The 22,911-nt window shown below is 38.5% G+C and overlaps 1 protein-coding gene across 1 annotated transcript; it reads right to left on the bottom strand.

Annotated features, from left to right (window-relative positions):
* Positions 1-22,575, bottom strand: castor1 (cytosolic arginine sensor for mTORC1 subunit 1). Its single transcript, XM_026931459.3, has 9 exons — positions 22,244-22,575; positions 15,490-15,560; positions 11,890-12,083; positions 10,284-10,419; positions 10,048-10,171; positions 5,911-6,018; positions 4,770-4,852; positions 4,276-4,370; positions 1-2,199 (listed from the first exon to the last, which is right to left on the bottom strand). The coding sequence occupies exons 1-9, from the start codon at positions 22,354-22,356 to the stop codon at positions 2,131-2,133; spliced, it is 993 nt and encodes a 330-aa protein (XP_026787260.1). The 5' UTR covers positions 22,357-22,575; the 3' UTR covers positions 1-2,130.
* Between the last annotated feature and the right edge of the window lie 336 nt (positions 22,576-22,911).

The following is a 22,911-nucleotide window of genomic DNA, read 5'->3' as shown; positions in this document are numbered from 1 at the left end:
TTAATTCAATCAAAGGTTTATTATAATACACATCCAGAATGATGCATCATATGGACTTGAACAACATGAGTCCTGATTTTTAATGTCCAACATATAGATTGTGAACATTTCTGCTTTATCAGTGCATTTTGGACTTAAAAAAAAATTTAATTCAATTACCCAATAACAGAATTATGTTATGCAGATATGAATTTTAAATCACTTATATAAAGAAAATAGGGTTTAGTCTAGTGTGCTTTGATATAGTTTGACTTTGACTAAACCATTAAAAAGCTTATTGATATGTGTGTTTATATATTGAGCCCATTTATGCAACAAAGCTACAGGAAAAAAAAAAAAAGAAAAAAAAAGCACTGATGTATCAACATTGGATATAACAGTGAAAGTCACACATTGCTTAGCAACTCTATTGCTATTGTCTCACCCAAAAACCCAAACCAGGAAGGTCAAAAGTCCATAGCAGGTGACCACGGGGACAAAACTCCCCGAGTTCAACTTCCTGCTTTTTAAAGTAACATACGTTTGAGATACTTCCCTTCACTCCCAAATCACACTGATAATATAAGATGGCAAAGAAATATTCGCTGGTATTAGAATAAAAATAAGAAAACTAGATTGTCACACACATTTTGATATATTTACAAAGGCATTTTTGTGAGAAAAACACTCATTTTGAGCAAAGTAAGTTTTCAGTAACTAAGTTTTTTAAGAGACTTCCACCAGGGCCATCAGAAGGAAACCTGTGCAGTAGGATGCTACATCTTGAATCAAATATTAATTTGGTGTTCTAAATACATCGTAACAATACTGAAAAAAAAATCTAACACTGATAGTGTTTTACATGATAGCAAAATTTAAAAACAAACAAACAAACAAACAAACAAAAAAAAAACCCTGACAAAATGAAAATCCTGATGACAAAAGTCGTCATGTCTCTCGCTGTTCCACAGATCATCTGAAATCAGTGGAAGCCCACTTGTGCCAGGTCAAAAAAGAAAAAAGAAATTGGCATAACATTTATTTATTTATTATTTTATTTTTTTTGGCGAGAGCAGCATTCCAAGTCAAAATTCTGACAGCAACAGCAGCAGTCAAAATTCGGACGTCTTATCTCAAATTCTGACTCGTCTCAAAATTCTGACTTACAATCATAAAATTCTAGCTTATCACAAAACTGTGACTTGTTATCTCAAAATGCTGGCTTATTATCTCATCAAGCTTTATTTCAAAATAATGTATCCTCTCAAAATGTTTTCACTTCTGACTTATATTCAAAAGTAAATTTTTTTTTTTTTAAAACATTTGACTTATTTTCATGCATTTAGTGAGATTATGTCAAATTTCATTGAATTTTTGACCTGGTATACCAAAATAAAATTTTGAAATAATAATAAGTCAAAATCTTGCGATAAGTCACAATTTTGAGATAATAATTCAGAATGTTGTTTGAAAAAAAAAGTCCAAATTTTGATGTCGGAATTCTGAGGATTAATTCAAATTTTTTTGAACGGAGCTATAATTTTGAGATAAATCAATTTTGAGAAGTCAAATTTTTAAGATAAAGAGGATATAAATAAGTCTGAATTTTAAGATAAGTCAAATTTTTGATATATGTAAGATCAATAAGTCAGAATTTGGAGACAACTCAACTTTTTGAGATAATTATTCAGAATTTTGGAATAAGAAGTATAAATTCTGAAAGTTTTGACCAGTTCTGCTGCTGCCAAAAAATTAATGAAAAGGCAAAAAAAAAAAAGGTTTCCCTCCCCCCCCGGCAGAAATAGGCCTCCATAAAAAATCTGATAATCTGCAACCAAAAAATATCCCAAAATAATTAAGATCTTCAACACCTCTGACTCAGAAATCTGTGGTGCCATTGTGAGACCTTACAATATTACGATTCATTTGGTCAGTAAACTATTCTACAATGTAAAAGCTACTTTTATGTGCAATTAGCATGCTAGCTTCATGATCAAAAAAAGCACTTCGCTGCTTTGTGATTGGACCTTGAGCGGGTGCTCTTGTGAGCCAATCCTACCTTATAAACATCATCAAAACACTTCCAGTGATCATCGCAACACTGTCTGTGTTAATGCTGTTCCGGTTGTAGTGTGAGCAATCAGGGTTACATCAGCATCCGACGCCTTTCCTCTGATCCTGCAGCATGTCTGTAACCCTCGCTATGTCCTCTTCTGGCACCTGAAGGAGAGAAAGGTTTAATAGCCGAGTGGGAAAGGATACTTAAATTCACTGCAAAGTCCTTACATGGGTTTATAACAGGTTTATGATGGGTTTATATAGGCTTAAAGGAATATTCCAGCAATGCTTCTCTATATGTGTATGTATGTATGTATGTATGTATGTATATATATATATATATATATATATATATATACACACACACATACACATATATACACACACATATGTGTATACACATACTATATGTGTGTGTTCGTGTGTGTGTGTATATATATATATATATATATATATATATATATATATATATATATATATATATATATATATATATATATATATAATTTTTTTTTTTTACCAATGTTGGAAATTACAATCTGGTGTTATGAAAGTTATTAGATTTATCATAGAGTTCTTACTGTTGTGTTCTTATCTCAATAACTCAAAAACAAGTAGCCTATAAAAAAAAAGTAAGCTCGGTCGGACCTACTCGATATATTCTGTCAGTGCAAAGTTCAGGAATAAAAAGCTCTATGACTGCAATAAACAGCCAGAATATTATTATCCACATCTCAATAATGAGCCTAATTCCTCAAGAGGTGTAGATTTCTAATTTCAACACGTTTCTCCAGATTAAGAAACGAACATGTAACGTTTATTCAAAACTCTAGGGTCAGTTGGTGAATTCCGTCGATACACGTGTATGTGAAACATCTTTTCGTAAAAACGCTTTTGTGAATTCTTCAAGGCGTTCGTAAATTAACCTTTAAATCTGTGTCATTCATCCTTTCAGAGTTGGAACTACTTTTCCACAGGGAAGAATTTATGCTTATGTGTTACCAGTGGAGACATGTGTTATGTATTTTTATGTTTACTCCTGGACTGGATAAAACTCCTTTTTATAGCTTTGATAAGACTTTGATACGACTAACACTTCTACTGTTAGTGTGTCAAGTGTGTTCGAATTTCTAAAGCATGTCTAATCACATGCTTTAATTATTTACTGATGAAATTTCAAGTCTTCAGCGGTCTGTATTAATCTGTGGATAGAGATTAGCACTTGAGTATTCTTTAAATAAATTCATACAAATACATTATTGCAATCATGGTTAAATTGCTTGTGGTATTTCTTATTGCACAGAAATGCATTCTCACTTTCTAAGTAGCATTTTATTCACTTAATCAAAAAAAAGGTGCTGCCTTACAAGTTATCTCAAAATCCTAACCACAGAACCGCAAGTCTTCTATCTCTCCTTTCAATCTAACTCTACTACTCCGAAATACGGAAGAGGATGCCATTTTAATAATGCTGACAGTTTAGTAAAGTTGATTGACGGGCGAATTGTGCATGCTGTGCGTGCTTGAAGTGCTGATTGTGCAGGTTTATGGTACGGCTTTCGTGGGTTTTTCAAGGTGTTTTTTCCATGCAACTTTTTTTAATAAGAGTGGAGTTATGTTAAATTAAAAAAAAAAAAGAAAGAAAGAAAGAAAAAAGTACTCAAGTGAATAGGTTATTCCCCATGTTTACTGTGTGGAAGAAAAACCTCCAAGCTAAAATGAAACAAGAAATGTCCTGGAAAGAAACACAAATCCTAAAAAGAAGACAAAATCAACAGGAAAAATAGTTTTAAATTTTAAATAGAGATGTAAATTTTTATATGACCCCTTCTGTCACTTATCATATAATCTGTGAAACCCAACACAGTAAATTTATCATTTATATTAATATTTAATATTAACAATTCATATATAAATGTTAATATTAACTTGTATTATTATTTATATTCATTCTGTTCAGTATTCAAATTTCTTTGTCCTCTTTATTTCCTCCTATGGGTATACAAACTTTTACACTCAACTGTAAATTAGGGATAGATTCCAAAAGCTGATGATACTTGAAAGGGCCATTAAAAATATAAGTTACTGACAATATAAGGGCAAAAAGATGACATTGTATGTGTAAATGTCTGACAAACTGTAATGCTTTTCAGATTGTAACAGCTTCTCTATAGGTGTGAGACTGAAAAAAAATTAAATAAAAAAAAAACAAACAAAAAAAAAAACCAGTTGACTCACCAGAGCATGGTCGAAACTGAATGTACTGATATAATAAGCCGAGATATCACAGTCTGCCAGGGGCTGAGAGATCTGAGCTACAATCCCACATTCATCTGGTAGAGAGACAGGAAGAGAGAGAGAGAGAGAGAGAGAGAGAGAGAGAGCAGTTATTCATTAACCTTACACCGACACTGCTCTGTGATAAACCATCTCTCCTGTCTGTTATACAGTAACTCTAAAACAGAAATATAATCTAAATTAAACACATAGCCAGCATCTGGAGCGTTGCTCTTCTGGGACAAAGTTCAGCAGCATCCCTTCCCTGTTCAGAAGGATTATTTGCTCGATCCTGTCAGTGCATGTGGTACATTATGCTTGTTGGCTTTTATTATGTTTGATCCCAGCTTGAATGGCCTTGTTAATGTGTCTAAAGACTTCCTGGAAAGGAAAAAAAAAAAAACCACAAAAAAAAACAAAGCCAGTTTCCAAGTCACAATCGAAATGGGTCTCACCAAAACCTAGCGGATGGCCTCCGATCCGCACCATCCTCCAGAGCTCGCCGGACGAGCTGGTGAAGAGCAGATCTGCCGGGAATCTGCAAACACACACACACACACACAGCTGACAACAGGGTTGGGTTGTAATGGAATACAAGTAACAGCGTTATGTATTCAGAATCCAAAAATAAAGTAACTATTCAGACCTCGTTCTGTTTTGAAACACCTATATTCAGATTGCTTACTTTTCAAAATCTATTCCAAGAAAAGTTTTGTATACATCTCTCCTAATAGCCACATTGTCTTCCGCACTGTGTAAACTCGTCCTCTTGCTCTCTCCACACCAGCAGATGTAGTGCTATTCCACATCTAAAATATGGTACCTCTTGATATGAATGGACAGATCAAACGTGTGTTTTCCGATGAAAAGCCAGCCAGCGCGGGCTCCCGAGTGGCGCAACAGAAAAGCGTTCGCCCCATCATCAAATTCGACGCCCGCTGATGCCACGGCCATCTGTGGCCGGGAGCCCAAAAGAGCAAAATTGGAGGCTCTCAGGGAGGTAGGGGTGGCATTCTCTCTCCTCGCTGTCAATCACAGTGACACTAGCCAATCATGGGCATCTGAGAGCTCAGGCATGCAGAACGTCTAGCCTCAGAGGAAGTACGTCTAGCCTCAGAGGAAGTACGTGATAGCCTTCGTCCTCCCTGGCTGGTCCCTGGTTGGTAACTGTCATGTGATAGCGGAGAGCTGCCTGACTGTTGGGAATTGCCATTGACTAAATTAGTCATTGCCAATTAATTATTAATCATTAATTTTTTTTTTCCCCACTCACACCATTCTGTGTAAACTCTAGAGACTGTTGTGTGTGAAATTTCAAGAACATCTTCTGAAATTCTCAAACCAGCTCATCTGGCATCAACAGCCATGCCAAGATGACATTTCTTCACATTCTGATGTTTGACGTGAAGTTTAACTCAAGCTTTTGACCTTTTTAACGATTTTATGCACTGCATTGCTGCTGCCACTTGACTGGCTGATTGAATAATTGCATGAATAAGTAGTAGCAGGTGAGTGTATATTTCGTTCAGTCACATCAGTTACACGTCTCTGAGACGCAGGAGTGGAGTACAACGTGTGCGGCAGTGTGGGTCTTACTGTCGCTGTGCTTCTGTATCCATCACGAGGGAGACGTAGCCATCGATCAGAGAGAAGGAGAAGAACTTGCACTCCAGATCAGCAGTGACATTCGCGTCTTCTTTAGGACTGCACACATAAAAAGGAAAAAAAAAATAACACAAATACACACAAAAGCAATCCGTATTTCCTTTAGCTTCAGTAAACTGTATTACTTGGGTATGTGAAACCAGACATTCAGTGTCTATCTCAAAATATTAGCAATGCTATTAGCAGTGATACTAAAATGGCCAAAAGAAAATTCAAACTAGAAAATCACAGGATAGGATAATAAACTATGATAATTCATGATACTTCTGTTTGATTAGTCATGTTAGCATTGCACTGTTACACCTTTCTCACAACAGGGGCTGCAGCTGCAGTAGTTCAATTTTTTCCCCTTCTGGTTTAGTTATCTGGTTTTCCACAAGAAAAGAAGTGACAAAATCCCCAACAGCCTCAGTAAAGGGTGTGAAAGAGCAATAAATAGAAGCACGGTATGATGAATTATAAAAATGAAAGATTTTTAGAAGCCAACTTTGGTCCGCTGCGACACAGTTTCCATGTAGGTCGGGGAAAATAATGTATTATATACATATATATGTGGCAGCTTGGAAAAACCGTTCACATGGTGAAATTTTCTGAAAATTACAGGCTTTTCTGAACTGAAATGTGTTCCACTTTTGCATGCATGAGTAACGTTCATGCACGAAGGTAGCCTAGACAAGATAAAAAAACAAGATGTCCGTATTGTTTTGGTGAAATATAACTATGATTCCTTAAAGCTGACATACAGTCAGGTCCGGAAGTATTTGGACAATGACAGAGTTTTTGTGATTTTACACCACCACAATGGATTTGAAATAAAACAATCAAGATGTGATCGAAGTGTAGAGTTTCAGCTTTATTTTAAGAGGTTCCACAAAAAGGCCTCCCATGTTCTGTAATAAGATTCTTTGGACTGATGAAACCAAGATTAACTTGTACCAGAATGATGGGAAGAGAAAAGTATGGCGAAAGAAAGGAACAGCTCATGATCCAAAGTATACCACATTATGTGTCAAACATAGTGGAGGCAGTGTTATGGCATGGGCATGTATGGCTGCCAATGGAACGGGCTCACTGGTGTTTATTGATGATGTGACTGCTGACAGAAGTAGCAAGATGAATTCTGAGGTGTATAGGGCTATACTCTCTGCTCACATTCAGCCAAATGCTACAAAACTGATAGGACACCGCTTCACAGTGCAGGTGGATAACGACCCTAAACATACTGCGAAAGCAACTCAAGACTTTTTGAAGGCAAAGAAATGGAACATTCTTCAATGGCCAAGTCAGTCGCCTGATCTCAACCCAATAGAGCATGCTTTTCACTTACTGAAGACAAGACTGAAGGCAGAAAGACCCACAAACAAGCAACAACTAAAGGCGGCTGCAGTGAAGGCCTGGCAAAGCATCTCCAGGGAGGAAACTCAGCATTTGAGTTTTGAGAACATGGGCTCCAGACGTCAGGCAGTCACTGACTGCAAAGGATTTTCATCCAAGTATTCAAATTATGGTTATATTTACAGTTATGTCACTTTGTCCAAATACCTTTGAGCCCCTGAAAATGGAGGTACTGGCAGTAATTCCTAAATGGTAAATGCCATATTATTGTGGAATCTCTTAAAATAAAGCTGAAAGTCCACACTTCGATCACATCTTGATTGTTTTATTTCAAATCCATTGTGGTGGTGTATAAAAGCAAAATCACAAAAACTCTGTCACTGTCCAAATACTTCCGGACCTATCTGTATATATATCACTGGAAGTTCAATTCAATTTTATTTTTCAATTCAATTTTATTTGTATAGCGCTTTTAACAATGGACATTGTCACAAAGCAGCTTTACAGAAATAAATGGATTCACAAAAATATATTGTAAATATTTGAATTTATCACTGTGAATTTATCCCTAATGAGCAAGCCAGTGGCGACGGTGGCAAGGAAAAACTCCCCGAGATGATATGAGGAAGAAACCTTGAGAGGAACCAGGCTCAAAGGGAACCCATCCTCATCTGGGTGCAATGGACAGTGCGATTATAAATAAATCCCTTCTATTATTGTGTACTATATGGACAAATAGTGCAATTGTGCAACCAATAAATTCATCACAGTTTTTGCAAGAAGTCCGGCTGGTTAAAGTCTATCCACTGTCCACTGATGGAGTCCTGAGTACGAAGCTGCTCGTGGCAACTGCAGCCCCAAAGCCACTACAGCAATCGCAGTCCCAAGCCATTACAGTACAGCTCCCCATATGTGATCCCCATGCCATCTACACAGCCCCCAGTTGGCACCATCCCCAGCCATCCAAACAGTTCTTCAGGCAGTCCATATGGGGCCACCCCCAGCAGCAGCGAGCAAACTCAACCGATGAGAACTCCAACCAGAAGTAGGGCATCAGGATGGGTCAGGCAGCGAGGAGGAGCAGAAGGGGTGAGGATCACTGGAGAAGGGGTCAGGATCACTGTTGGAAGTGCTGTTATTATAAAATGGAAGATTCTAGGAGCAACAACAGCTCAGCCATAAAGCGCCAGACCATGCAGTAGCTACAGAGTTCTAAACTGCCTTAACTTCAGCACAAAAACTGTGCATCAGGAGCTTCATGAAATGGGTTTCCATGACCAAGCAGCTGCATACAAGCCTAAGATCACTATACACAATGCAAAGCGTCTGCTGGAATGGTGTAAAGCACCACCACTGGACTCTGGAGCAATGGAAACATGTTCTCTGGAGTGATTTTTTTTTCTGTTTTTCAGAATTTGGGCTGCTTACTTCCAGTGAAGTGTAATGTTAAATGTTACAGCATACAAAGACATTTTTGACAACTGTATGCTTGTATTCTTTGTGGTAAAAGTTTGGGGAAGACCCTTTCCTTCCTCTTTCTTGCAAGGCAATCCATCTATGCACAAAGCAAGCTCCAGGAAGTCATGGTGTGACACATTTCATGTGGAAGAACTCGAGTTGCCAGCACAGAGCCCTGACTTCAACCCCACTGAACACCTTTGGGATGAACTGGACCTCACAAATGCTCTTTTGACTGAAATTTCCCTGGAACTGACTCAGAAATTCCCACAGACACACTCCGAAGTCTTGTACAAAGCCTTCCCAGAAGCATCGAGGCGCAAAGAGGGTTCCAACTCCATATTAATACTGATGGTTTTGGAATGGGACGTCCAACGTGCTCACAGAGGTGTGATGGTCAGGTGTCTACATACTTTTGGATATATAGTGTAGATGGGTTTTCCCAGGCCGTCACACATTTCTCCTGTCCTCAACCCCACCCCCAGCTACCATCCACAACAGTTTGCAAATTAGTAAAATTAGTACAATTGGAAATTAGTACAAATTTCTTTTATTCTTGCCTAACAAATAATTTTTTTCACATATAATGCAGAATGAACTCTAAAACCTAAAGACATATTTGGAGATTGAAAAAACATATTTAGTGGCCACAATGTGAAAAAAAAAATTCCTCCTAATGACTATTAGGAGGAATTTAGGAGGAACTTATATCAGAACTATTACTGTATTAACAGTTTTTACAGAGAATTAGAACATTTTTAGACCGTCAGCTGCTGGCCCACATTCGAGTGATGTAATGCCGGTTGGAGTGTGTGGGTTTCAGCATTGTCATCTAAATGCTAGGTACTGTAAAAACACATGGCTAATTCTGGGCTTAGCTGCCCTACTTGTTTTAAAAAAAAAAATAGCCTGCAGTGATCACATACATTGTTTTTCTATAAAACAGGGAGGATGTGCAAGACTTTCCTGGGTCTTACACACGTGACAGTTGTCAGGCAAACCATTCCTCCATCAGTTATCATTGGATAAATGGTGTGACTGAAATATTATCTATTTCCTCACTCTTAGTAGTTTAAAATGCTTAGTTTAGTTTCATATCTAAATGGTGTAATAAATAAATATGACAAATATAGGTAGACTAGTAGTGGATTGTACAGCTTTAAAAGAAAAAAAAAAAAAAAAAAAAAAAAAAAAATTTTTAAAACATAGTTTGGTATATATTATAAAAAAAAAATACTTCCGTATGCGTGGACTGAAACTTTAAAAGCAGCAAACCTGTTGGAGTAGAAGAGGACGTCGATGAGCGTGGTGGCGATGCCCGGCAGCGTGTCAGGATCCAAACTCATCACACAGTACTGGTTCGCTGGGATCAATACTGGGTGCAATGTAGAACGAGGGACTGAAAACACACACGTGTGCGCACACAAACATACACACAGACACTGTGAACTCGGTGCTACAGATTTGAGTCATGTGCATGAATGTAGAAGGTCGTTTTAGCTCAGTCTCACCCTCTCTGCCGTTCCCCTGTAGGCCATTGTTCACATCCTGGCTGTGCACTGGAACCGACTCCCCATCCACCTCCTGGAAGATGTTAAACTCCTCAGCCAGGGTGTGGATCACCACTGACAGGTCTTTCTCTCGCACCTGAGCAACCACACGCACGCACACACACACACACACACACACACAAAGAGAAACAAAGAGTTACTGTAAGGTTGAATAATTATTGGTATTTTAGGTGATTTTTTGGCCTTGTCAGTTTCTCTCTTTCTCTCTCTCTGTCCATCCACCCATCTATCAAACAATCCATCTATTCATCCAACCAACCATCTGTATCCTTCTATTTGTTTAACCATCCATTGATCTATCTAGCTATCTGTCTATTCATCTGCCTAACCATCCGTCCATCTATTCATCAGACAGATGGATGCCTTATCTGTCTACACTTCCATTAATTCATCTATCTACCTATCCACCCATCTGTATGTCCATCCAACCATACATTCATCCATCCATGCAACCATCTATGCATATATCCATCCATTTGTCTGTCCAACTAGTCATATATCCATTCATCCATACTATATCTATCCAACCATTCGTCCAAGCATCCGTGCAACCATATATTCAACTATCCATACATCCATTGATTCATTTATCCACTCACTCATCTTTCAGCATCTATGCAATCTGTGGATTGCTGGGCAGACAGACTGATGGATACAAAGATGGATGGATAGATGGATGAGTGGGCAGACAGATGGATAGATGGATGGGTAGGCAGACAAAGAGATGGCTGCATAAATGGATGGGTTGGCGGACAGATAGATGAATGTATAGATGGATGGAAAGATGGAAAGATGGGTGGACAGTTAAAAAAACATAAAAGAAGCACTCTTACTCTAAAGATTTATACATTTGAAGGAATACAGGTCTATAATGTACAACTGAAAATAATTGTGAATAACATTTCAGCCATTATCATGCAGCAACAGGTCAAATAAACTTGACAAAACAACAGAAATATTAAACGCACCGAATTATCACACATATTTTATTTCATTAATTGTAATTGAACGGTAATGCTGCATTACTATTCATGTTTAAGTAAAAAAGCCCCATGATTATAACCTGACGCACTATGTTAATATATCATGTATAAAAGGTACAGCATGCTGACTCATTTGGCACCTACACCTATTTAACAACTCAGTTTTTAGCTGCTGCTATCAGCACCTTCTACTTCATCAACCGTGGCAGGAAAACAGTTACATTCACAGGACAACTTCATCACTAATGCCAAACATTTCCGACGACAAATTGTAACCTGTCATGAGTTGGTGGTCAGCACATTTTCAGGTGTTACTACTGTGTTAATAAAAATAGTAGAAATCGATTAAGTCTAGTGTTTTTCATGATAGATGTTTTTAAAGGCAGCAAGTGGTCATGCAAGTAAAAAAAAAAATTATAATACAAGCTGTAGAAATAAAACACTGAAATAAAGGTGTGAAATCTAATCAGATCATGAGGAACCTGAAAATTCCCACCCCTCAGTCAGAGCCGTCCATTCAAGGACACATCTCGACAATGTTGGATTCTGATCCACTTCCTTACCAGGATGAAGTCTGTCTGATAGGTCGAGAGCATGAAGACGGACACGTGTTGCTCGGCCAGTGGGGCGATGACGGACTTGGCGATTTTGGTGACACCCACGGCCTGAGAGCTGCTGGAGGCGTTCCCATTGGAGACGACGTTGAGGGGCAGCCAGGTGGAACATTCCACTTGTAGGTGCTCAGAGGGGGGAAGATCTGGGGGAAACAAGGGCAAGGTGAGGCACGAGTGTACGTGGGGTACATGAGTGCTAACACACAAACACGGTTTAAAAAAAAAAAAAAAAAAAAAAAAAAAAAAGCTGACGCTTTTAACAAATTACGAGGAAAAACCACAACCGCACTTATTAATCAAGAGTAGATCTCATCACTTGGCAGTCAGAGCAACAGCTTTCTTCGTATCTTTATCTCAAATTTCAGATGTTGAAATCTCTGTTGAAATTTTCTCTGCAAGCCTGTGGTCAACAAGAGTAGAGTGCAATTTCTAATCAACCAGAGGAAGTCAAAGCAGACTGCATATAGTGAAAACTATCAGTTCTCACTGGGAAACACTGCTGGCATTTCTTTGAACCAATGACAGGGTGAGTGACGCCACCGTATGGCTGTGTCATTCTGTACAGATGTCTTCATCATAAATACCTCTTTCAAAACTTGTTTTGAAGGCCATTTTTATGTTTGGTGATAAATATCTTGACATGGACATGGCTCTAAAAAAAGATTAAACATCACAAGCACCTACACGTTCACCATCTTTGAGAAAACTGTATTCAATTAATATGCAAATGAGAAGTAGAGATGTTATGTTAATATGCAAATGAGAAGTAGAGAGGTGATATGAATTAAGCTTATGAATCAATTTTTCCTGAAGTGAAATTGCTTATTAGCCTGGCGCCAAACTTTACAACAACCTCTCGCTCCACCTTTAGGGCCGAGTGTTTTATCAGATCGTTTTTTTTTTGGTGAACTTCTGAACTCAGTCAACTTACGTGCTGCCGACTAACTTAGTGAGATCGTTACAATCTGTTGAAATGGGTAAATTTGGGTTTTTTCATTCCTGTAGTCTATCATGGTCAAAAATGCTAACATTCATCTCACCAAGTGAGTCGATTTTCTCATTTTGAGGATCATTCTGTATGCATCATCGTCTTAGTTTGGCTAATTTCGATATCAGTATTCATGGTTAAGTGCACTGAGCCACCATAGTTCAGAAAAGAAGTCAAGCCAGTACGCCACTTGCCTTCATTTAGGCTGAAAACTAACTAGAAAGAAGGCTAGAATTCTTAAATCAATAACACTAACACTCATACAGCTCACAGTTTGATTCAAATAGACATGTGAACTGGTTCAATTAAAATTCATTATTCATTAAAAAGTTTGAAAAGAACGATTCATTCATGAGATGGATATCATTAATCAGAAGTCAAATGTTTGAGATGGTCTGTGGTTGGTTTGTCAAGTAACATAAAGTGCATGTGCATGAGGTGTCAATCAACTCACGCCATATGTCGTCTCATTAACCACGCCCTGATCCAACAGCCTACAATTTCATTGGACTGAATTTGATTCATCGAATATGGTTAAAAATTGTACTACAGCCTGCCACTAGAGGTTACCTGCTCACATTTTATATACGATCTACAGCAACAGTTCATCAGCTGGTTTTTGTAAAGTCTTGGCTGAATTCTATAACAGACCATGTAATGATGTGTTTTCTCCATTTCATATTATACAATGAAGATCCTATAACAATAAATCTGTGACTAAAGAAAATGACTATGTTCTGTTCATCTTATCAATCAACACGATACAAGCTCGGGCAGAAAACAGGCTCGCATAAAGAGAGACATTCTTCAAAGTAAGCTTGAGGTAATAAGGATATTTATTCTGTCCATAAGCATTAGTTTTGTGTGCGTTTCACCAACTACTGTACTTGTAGCTTTGTATCTTGGTGGATTTTAGATGAACATCATAGAAGTGGCCTCACACTAAGATTTTAACAAAGGAGTGGAATCAATGTGGTCTTCTGCTGTTGTAGCCCATCTGCTTCAGGGTTTGACACTGCTGTGCTTTCTGAGATGCTTTTCTGCCCACCACGGTTGTAAAGAGTGGGTATTTGAGTTACTGTAGACTTTCTATCAGCTCAAACAGATCCGGCCATTCTCCTCTGACCTCTCTCACTCTAGGCTCTAGACTCTAGCGAATGTTGTATGTGAAAATCTCCAGAGATCAGCAGGTTCTGAAATACTCAAACCAGCCGGTCTTGCACCAACAACCATGCCATGGTCAAAGTCACTGAGATCATTTTCTGATCTCTGATGTGAACATGAACGAAAATTCTTGACCTTTATCTACATGATTTTATGCATTGCCATGGCTGATTGGATAATAGCATAAAAGAGCACAGGTGTTCCTATTAAAGTGGCTGGTGAGTGTATTTCATATATTTCAGCACTTATAAATAGTATAATCCCACTTGAAGATGCATCAGAACATGTTAATGGTCCTCGCCTTCTGGTCTATTCCTTTCCTGTTCGCCTAAAACTGTATACAGGTTTCATGCCAGCACTATCAGTTACAGCAGTTTGACTGTAACTTCAACCATAAACCATAAACCATAAACCAGACAGTTATGGCAGTTTAGCTGGATGCTATTTTTATTCCTGCATATGCAAGCTGTGAGGAAATTACTTTGTACTCTGCTAATGTGTACTCTTCAGGCCAGTTCTTCACGATCACTTTTACAGTTTTCCAGTGCTTCAGAACAAATACTAGGTTTACAAAAAAAGATTTAGCCTTGACAGTAAACAGTACTTGTGTGCTAACAGCTAACAGTGGAAACAGTTCTCTTGGTGAGTGAAAGTTTGCCTAGTGAAGATGAGGAAGAAAGCTGTTAAATTCCCAAGACTAGGTAATTATTAAACCCCCAGTACAAGTGTAACAGAATTAACACAGCCATATTTAGCTACATTAACTATGCTAGCCAGCTACGAACGCAGCACAGCTTGTACACTTGTAAGTAATTAACTTAGCTAACGTTACCACAACTTTACCACAACATTACCACTCCATCTGTAACTATTTGTCTTTATTAGCGAGCCAAACTCAAAACAAGCTAGTTAATGTTAGTACTACATCATTTTATTTAAAACATGCACTAGCAAGTTAGCTAACATTAGGCTAATGCTACTTTCAATTTCATGTTCATGGCCCACTCTTGTGGTATTAACCACTTTAAAAGATTGTAACTTTTTTTTTTTTAGCTTTTACTTCACACCATGGATGTTTTTTTCAATATGATGGAGATCATAAAAGTTCAGTTTGGGATTAATGCTAAGTGTAAATGCTGAGTTTTTTTTCTTAGTAATCTACCACCATATCTGAGGTAAATATTGACATTACCTATACTTTTGTGGAGTTCTTCGATGGTCATTCCGCCTTTACATTGCTCATATAAGGCATAATAGTTACATGGTAGCTGGTAAATCTTCCATATTACATACACACAGCCTAATTTAGGTGCAATGGATTTAGCTACAACCAGTCCTAAAGCACTAATAATAATAAAAGGTGTTTTGTGAAGTGTACATCTGTGCATGTGCGTTACCTTTAAATCCTTCCTCATCGAGAACGACTGTGTAATTTTCTGGTGTTTCCGTCAGACTGAAGAATTTGCATCTAAAAAGGAGAAAGAGTGAGACAGAAGAAGGTGCAGAGAGAGAGAGAGAGAAAGAGAGAGAGAGATTAGAAGAGTCAGATCGGACATGGTGTAACTAAACAAAAACAATGACAGATTGCTGCTAGGAGTTTTCCATGGTGCAACAGTTAGGGATGAGAGCCAGACACACAGATATACACTATTCTGAATTCATGTGCTGTCTTTTGGAGATTAAGATGCTCCAACTGGCCGATCTGCTGGAGAATAGGCAAGAAGCCATCCAAAAAGCAGCATCTTCTGATTAATACAAAGACACAGCATTCAGGGACAACACGGGGACATGGGGTGCGTGTGTGTGTGTGCGTGCATGTGAGCGTGTGTGTGTGTGTGTGTGTGTGTGTGTGTGGTTACATCATCTCAGGCCTTGACCCAAATTCTTCAAGGGAAGTCATTGAAACCTAGGAAAACACAGTCTAATTTATTCAGATCCATTGTCTCAGAACCAATGTGAAGTGAAATAGGGAACTATATATATATATATATATATATATATATATAAAATGTGTGTGTGTGTATATTATATAATGTATACACAAACATATATATAAAGCATCAAACAGTGATTTTTTTTATATTAAGAATTTACAGGGAAAAAAAAGAAAAAGGGATAAGTGAAATATTATATAATTATAGTTATAGTAACATACATTTTTAACTTTTACTTGTTACTGGAGTAACAATGACACAGGACACGATTCAGCCTGTCATGTTATTACATTTTAGCTTACAATTAATCAACACACACATTATCAATTCAAATTTTATTGACTGTGTATTAATTTTGTAACATAAATAGAATAATCTTTTACAATATAACAAGATAAAAATAATAATTCTAATAATACTAGTGTAACCCATTCATCAATACTGAACAAAATACCTAAGTGATAAATTAACTTTAAAGAAAAGCCATGACAAATAATTTAAGATTCCTATTCCTGAAATACACAAACAGGTTAGTGAACTACAAACAATGTAATTTTTTACAGCTAATCTGAATTTATTTTAATTATTAACTTTTTGATGAAAATATGGAATATATAATTATTTCAGTCATATTTTGGTCATTTGGCGATTAAATTTAGGCTAGATGATGGAAAACAACAACAATTTTACTCAAATAAAACTGAACAGTCAATGGGTTTAGTGTTTTTTTTTCAATTTTTTAATAACGTATAACAGCAGTATCGTGCAACTACAAAGCGTTAGAAAGTATACGCATATCAGAGAAGATCTAGCACTAGCAAGATCTAGCAAGATCTCTCAGTTCTGTTCTGACATTCGCGCTTTGTTTTTATTCGTTGTGGAAAATTGGTCATATATTTTGACTAGAAGGGTGAATTATTATTTAGTTATCTTCTTGCTTACGTGATGGAAAAAAGGATGCTGAACATGTTCTGTCCTGGTTTTTATCAACAACCATGAAGCAAAAACTATAAAACTGAATAATGTAGAATTCTGTACTCATGTACTAAACCTCATCATCTACAAGAGCACTACTGTGTTCAATTAAAAAAGAAAAAAATGACAAATAGTCTTCAGTATGCAGTAATTTAATTATTATTAGAAGGAAGCTTATTGTAAATAAATGTGTTTGCTGACTACATTGTGCGTATTTATAAGGAAACATAATTAGGCTACATAATTGTAGAATGTAATGATTAATCCTGATCAAAATCATTTCCATATGTGATTAATAGTCATAGTTATTATGCTGCATAAAATATCAGTCTCTTTTTTTTTTTACAGATTTATTAATTTGATGAACAATATAATATAGTTATTATATTGTTATAATGAACAATGTGACTCAAAATGCTGTTTCCTGTAGAAAAATAAGCGTAATAAAACAAATTTGTTCATAAATTAACTGGTATAAATAATCGTTATTTCAATATTGCACAAAATATTTAAACAGGGGAAAAGACACAGTCACATCATAATATATAACATCACTCCTGAAAGGTTTCCCTTATGCACCATTAATCCATTCATCTTCGTGTCTCCTGTGAACCCGCGCCCCACTGAGCGGCTGAATCCTGTTTTGAGCGCGACTCAGCAGAAGCGAATCCAACAGAGCCGGTGTTCGAGCGAAAGGGGAAAGAGTGCAGCTCCACCCGCAGAGCTAACTCGCAGCAACAGCATTGTGTTAGCTACCCTCACACTTCCTGTTCACCCCTGAGAGCCCCTAGAGCTGCACTTCCTGCAAGTTCTCTAAGCTCTTCGCACGATCTGAGCCACAAGAAAACATCCTTTAACATACGAAGATGAGGCGAGAGCAGAAAAAGGTCAAGGTGACATGACAGACTAGTTGTTTTCCTCCTCACAGCATGATCAGAGCTCTTTAATTCTTCAACTGTTGCATTTTATCAATGCAAACCACCTAGTATCTAACGCCAGCAGTAATGCATACCTACGTTATATAAAAAACAGCATCATATAATGTTTCTTGAGGCTCTTAAAAGGCCTGGATCCGCTTTTCCAAACAATTTGCAAATTATACCCGGAAACAGAGAAGAAAGCATCAACGACCTTCAAGCCAACCATCTACCTAACAAATACAGTGTTTCTGTGGGCAATTCTACGCAAATAGCAAACTGACGAAGGAAAAAGTTGAAAGCAAAGGGGAAAAAATATTGGCTTCCTTCTGCGTAATGTCAACACAACAGACATAATAAGTGAGCAAGCGGGAGAACACAGTGCAAAGTGTTGCAGTGCTTCATACTGTACTTCCACCTTCAAGATGCATCATCAGGAGGTGGCTTTCTAGTCTTCAAACAAAGAATTCTTTGGGACTATAGTACACCCATCCATAACGCCAAAATAGTGCCATCCATCATGCAAAAAAAGTCCCATCAGCAAAGCTAAACCAGTCCCAAAAACAACTCACAAAAGACCCATGACACACCCGTAACGCAAATATGTCCCATCCCACCATAACGCAAAAATGTGCCATCATAACGCAAAAACATCACACCTGTAACTCAGAAAAATCTTATATGCAGCGCAAATGTCCCATTTGTAATGCAAAAACGAACCACTCATAACGCAAAAACGTCCCCTCTGTTATGCAGCGCAAATGTCCCATCCACAACACAAAAACGTCCCCTCTGTTATGCACAAATGTCCCATCCACAACACAACAACGTCCCCTCTGTTATGCACAAATGTCCCATCCACAACACAACAACATCCCCTCTGTTATGCACGAATGTCCCATCCATAACACAAAAACGTCCCCTCTGTCATGCACAAATGTCCCACCCGTAACACAAAAATGTCCCCTCTGTTATGCACAAATGTCCCATCCATAACACAAAAACGTCCCCTCTGTTATGCACAAATGTCCCCCCATAACACAAAAATGTCCTGTTATGCACAAATGTCCCCCTGTAACACAAAAACGTCCCCTCTGTTATGCACAAATGTCCCATCCATAACACAAAAACATCTCCTCTGTTATGCACAAATCCCACCCACAACAAAGATCTAAATGTCATCTATAATGCATGAATATCACACCCGTAACGTCTCACCTGGAACACAAAAATGTCTCACCCAAAGTGCAAAAATTCCATCTGTAATGCACAAATATCCAACCCTTAACGCATAAATGTCACATCTGTAATGCAAAAAAATCTGACATGTACCTCATGTGTGCAAAAAAATGTCCCACCCATAATGCTCAGTTAATGTATATACCAATAAAATGTCTTGTGTCCAAAGAAATGTCTTGCGTCCAAACTAATGTCTTGAAAAAAAGGTACATCCCGAAACAACTTCTTTTCTTATTTATTATGAATAAAAATTCACAGGATTTGTTGCAAGTGTCATCGCATAAAAACACTCACATCACATCCATAACACCAATCAATCGCTATATATCTGTGATGCATGAGTAAATATCTTTCTTTTAAATACTTGACTGGATTTTCTGGCGTTTCCTTAAAAGTGTCATCATAAATCACAGGATATGCAAACTGTCTCCCAGATGCTGAATGTCTTCATGCAAATAAACACACTGTTGAACTGGAAATGAGTTCAACTGTTACATCCAATGCTGAAATAGCGCAATTTGGTTTCTTTGACAACACAGACAGGGTATTTTTCAGGCCATAATAAGAAGCTAAACACCAGCCCTGTATTTAGACAGCTCTGTGAGGAACCTAATGCACACACACTCTGAAACAGCAGCAAATAATTAGTGAATACAGAGACTGCTATCTAATCTACTTCCCATGTTTGATTTGACATCCAGCAGTTTGGACTTGCACGTCTAAAAATCGCAAAACATGCTACACTGATGATCGATGTTCAACTGAACCTTAATAATGCTCTTCTACAACACAAGCACACGTCCACAGTGACTGCAGTGTGAAACGAGAGAAACCAAACTTAGCCGTCCCCTGAAAACTGCACTCTACCACAAAGCCACAACCCAAATTTCTACAACCCAGTCTTTTATAAACCCATGTTTATTCCATGCTCTTTCGATTCGCTCTGCTGACTTCAAATGTTCACTTTCACGTCTTCTCAACTTCTCAACCTACTGAGTCATCCATGTTCTGAGCAATACTGTGACAATATTGTGCTGGCGTTACGCAACAGGACGTCCTAACAGATGCCAGGACATGTTCGGTTAGACATGAAATCAAATGCAATACTAAGCGTCAGTGTCATCAGATTTTTGCACAGACATTTGCATTGCAAACATTCTCTAAGTTCAGTGGGTTGTGAACTCATCTGAGGAACCCATCAGAACGGTCATTAATTTCTGCATTTCTTACTTTCACACATTAGATCTTGTTTAGATTTCTAAGCTACTCTATTTAAGGACATATTGCTAATAGTAACATGTAGTGAGCAAGCTGGAGAATCTAACCCAAAGTGCTTCCAGGAGGCAGCTTTCTAGTCTAAAAAACAAAGAACTAGTGTCGCCACTATAACAGTCAGGTAAGCATGTTTACAACATATCGATTGCTACATTTTTAATTTGGCCAGAGTTTCCCTTTAACCACACGACTGTGTGATTTCTATAGTCTGTGTAGAATGTAAGGCTAAAACAAGCCCAGCCATAATGCACAACGCACAAATGTCCCATCCACAACATACAAATGTCCCACCCACAAGACTAAAACAGTCCCACCCCCAACACACAAAAGTCCCACCTATAAAGCACAAATGTCCAATCTGTAATGCACATATGTCCCATCTGTTAGGCTAGAACAGTCCCACCCACAAGACACAAAATATCCTATCGCTAACGTGCATTTTCCCACCTGTAACGCACAAATGTCCCATGCGTAAAACAATCTCGTCCATAAGGCACAAATGTCCCACCTGTAATGCATAAATATCCCCTCCATAATGTACAAATGTCCCATCCGTAACACACCGAATGTCCCATCCGTAACACACCGAATGTCCCATCCGTAACACACCGAATGTCCCATCCGTAACACACCAAATGTCCCATCCGTAACACACCAAATGTCCCATCCGTAACACACCAAATGTCCCATCCGTAACACACCGAATGTCCCATTTGTAACATATTGAATGTCCCAACTATAACACACCAAGTGTCCCATTTAAAATGTACAGATGTCCCATCCGTAATGCTAAAACAGTCTCACCTGCAAGGCACAAAACATCCTAATGTCCTAACATGCAAATTTTCCCACCCATAAAGGACAAATGTCCCACCCATAAAACAGTCTCATCCATAAGGAACATACGTCCGACTCGTAATACACAAACATCCCCATCGTAATGCACGAATGTCCCTCCTGTAAGACACATATGTCTTATCCCTAACACCGAATGTCCCATTTGTAACACACGAAATGTCCCATCCCCAACACACCAAACGTCCCATCCCCAACACACCAAACGTCCCATCCGTAACACACCAAACGTCCCATTTGTAACACACCAAACGTCCCGTCCCCAACACACCAAACGTCCCATCCGTAACACACCAAACGTCCCATCCCCAACACACCAAACGTCCCGTCCCCAAAACACCAAACGTCCCATCCGTAACACACCAAACGTCCCGTCCCCAAAACACCAAACGTCCCGTCCCCAACACACCAAACGTCCCATCCGTAACACACCAAACGTCCCATCCGTAACACACCAAACGTCCCATCCCCAACACACCAAACGTCCCGTCCCCAACACACAAAACGTCCCGTCCCCAACACACCAAACGTCCCGTCCCCAACACACCAAACGTCCCGTCCGTAACACACCAAACGTCCCGTCCCCAACACACCAAACGTCCCGTCCCCAACACACGAAATGTCAGATCCCTAACACACAAAATGTCCATCCCAAGTCTTCATCTATGGGCTTTAAACTTGGTTTCATGTGGAAGCCTAGCTTGAAGACTGGACATCAAAAAGTTCAATCCAGTCTCTACATATCTTGAGATTCTCCAGATTAACAGATCCTATAAAAGTCTGTGGCTGAAGAGTCTGGAGCAATCATGAGGCAGGTTTTAAGCCAAGCTGCTTTGAGAATGCACTCCAGTGAGCTGAAGGCCACAGTGAGAAACCCCAGCAGTAAAGATCATGCAAAACACAGGCTGGAGTCACTGAGGTGAGATTCATGGTCACACCTATGAGAACAAACTCACCTGGTTCTGTTCCTCAGAAAGATCAGCTTGATCAGTGGGTGGGTGTAGTGCTGCAGCCCACCTCTGCTGATGCTCGTTACTCTCAGTCTGTGATCGAGAATGTGCAAGTCCATCGCTTCTTCTCTGTAAAGCTAAAGAGAAGGAGAAGAAGAAAAAAAAAACACCACGTGTTCAAGTCCCACAACCACAGAAATCAGCCTTAAGGATGGATCTGCCCATGTAACTCCGCATTCCCGAAATACAGACTGGATTTTTTTTCAAACAGGCATTTTAGTTTGCTACAGGAGACACGCTGAGGCTCTGGAACTGCATCGTATTGAGAAAAGGAGGACCCAGACCACGCCCCCTGTAGTTAACACAGTAGTTAAAGCAGACCCCGCCCCCTTTTCTTTTAAAGACACAGCGTCGTTTTTCTCCTTTCCTAATGAAGAGGTTAGAGTATGTATGACTACCTGTGTGGCAACCTGGGAAAACCCTTAACATGATCAAAAGTTAACATTTTCTACTATATTTTTTTAAAAACTCCATATAATTCTTAAAACTGCCTGTTTTCCTGAACTAAAATATCTTTCTTTTGTGTATGTGTTTCAATCACAAGCAAAGTTCTAGCATTTTTACGTTTCACCCAAAAGTGAAAACTGAGATAATTGCATTTAAAGATGTGCATT

This window comes from Pangasianodon hypophthalmus, chromosome 24 (assembly GCF_027358585.1).
Source record: "Pangasianodon hypophthalmus isolate fPanHyp1 chromosome 24, fPanHyp1.pri, whole genome shotgun sequence".
NCBI classification, from domain to species: Eukaryota; Metazoa; Chordata; class Actinopteri; order Siluriformes; family Pangasiidae; genus Pangasianodon; species Pangasianodon hypophthalmus.
Note: the sequence above shows the minus strand (reverse complement) of the source record. Positions and strands in the feature narration are given on the sequence as shown.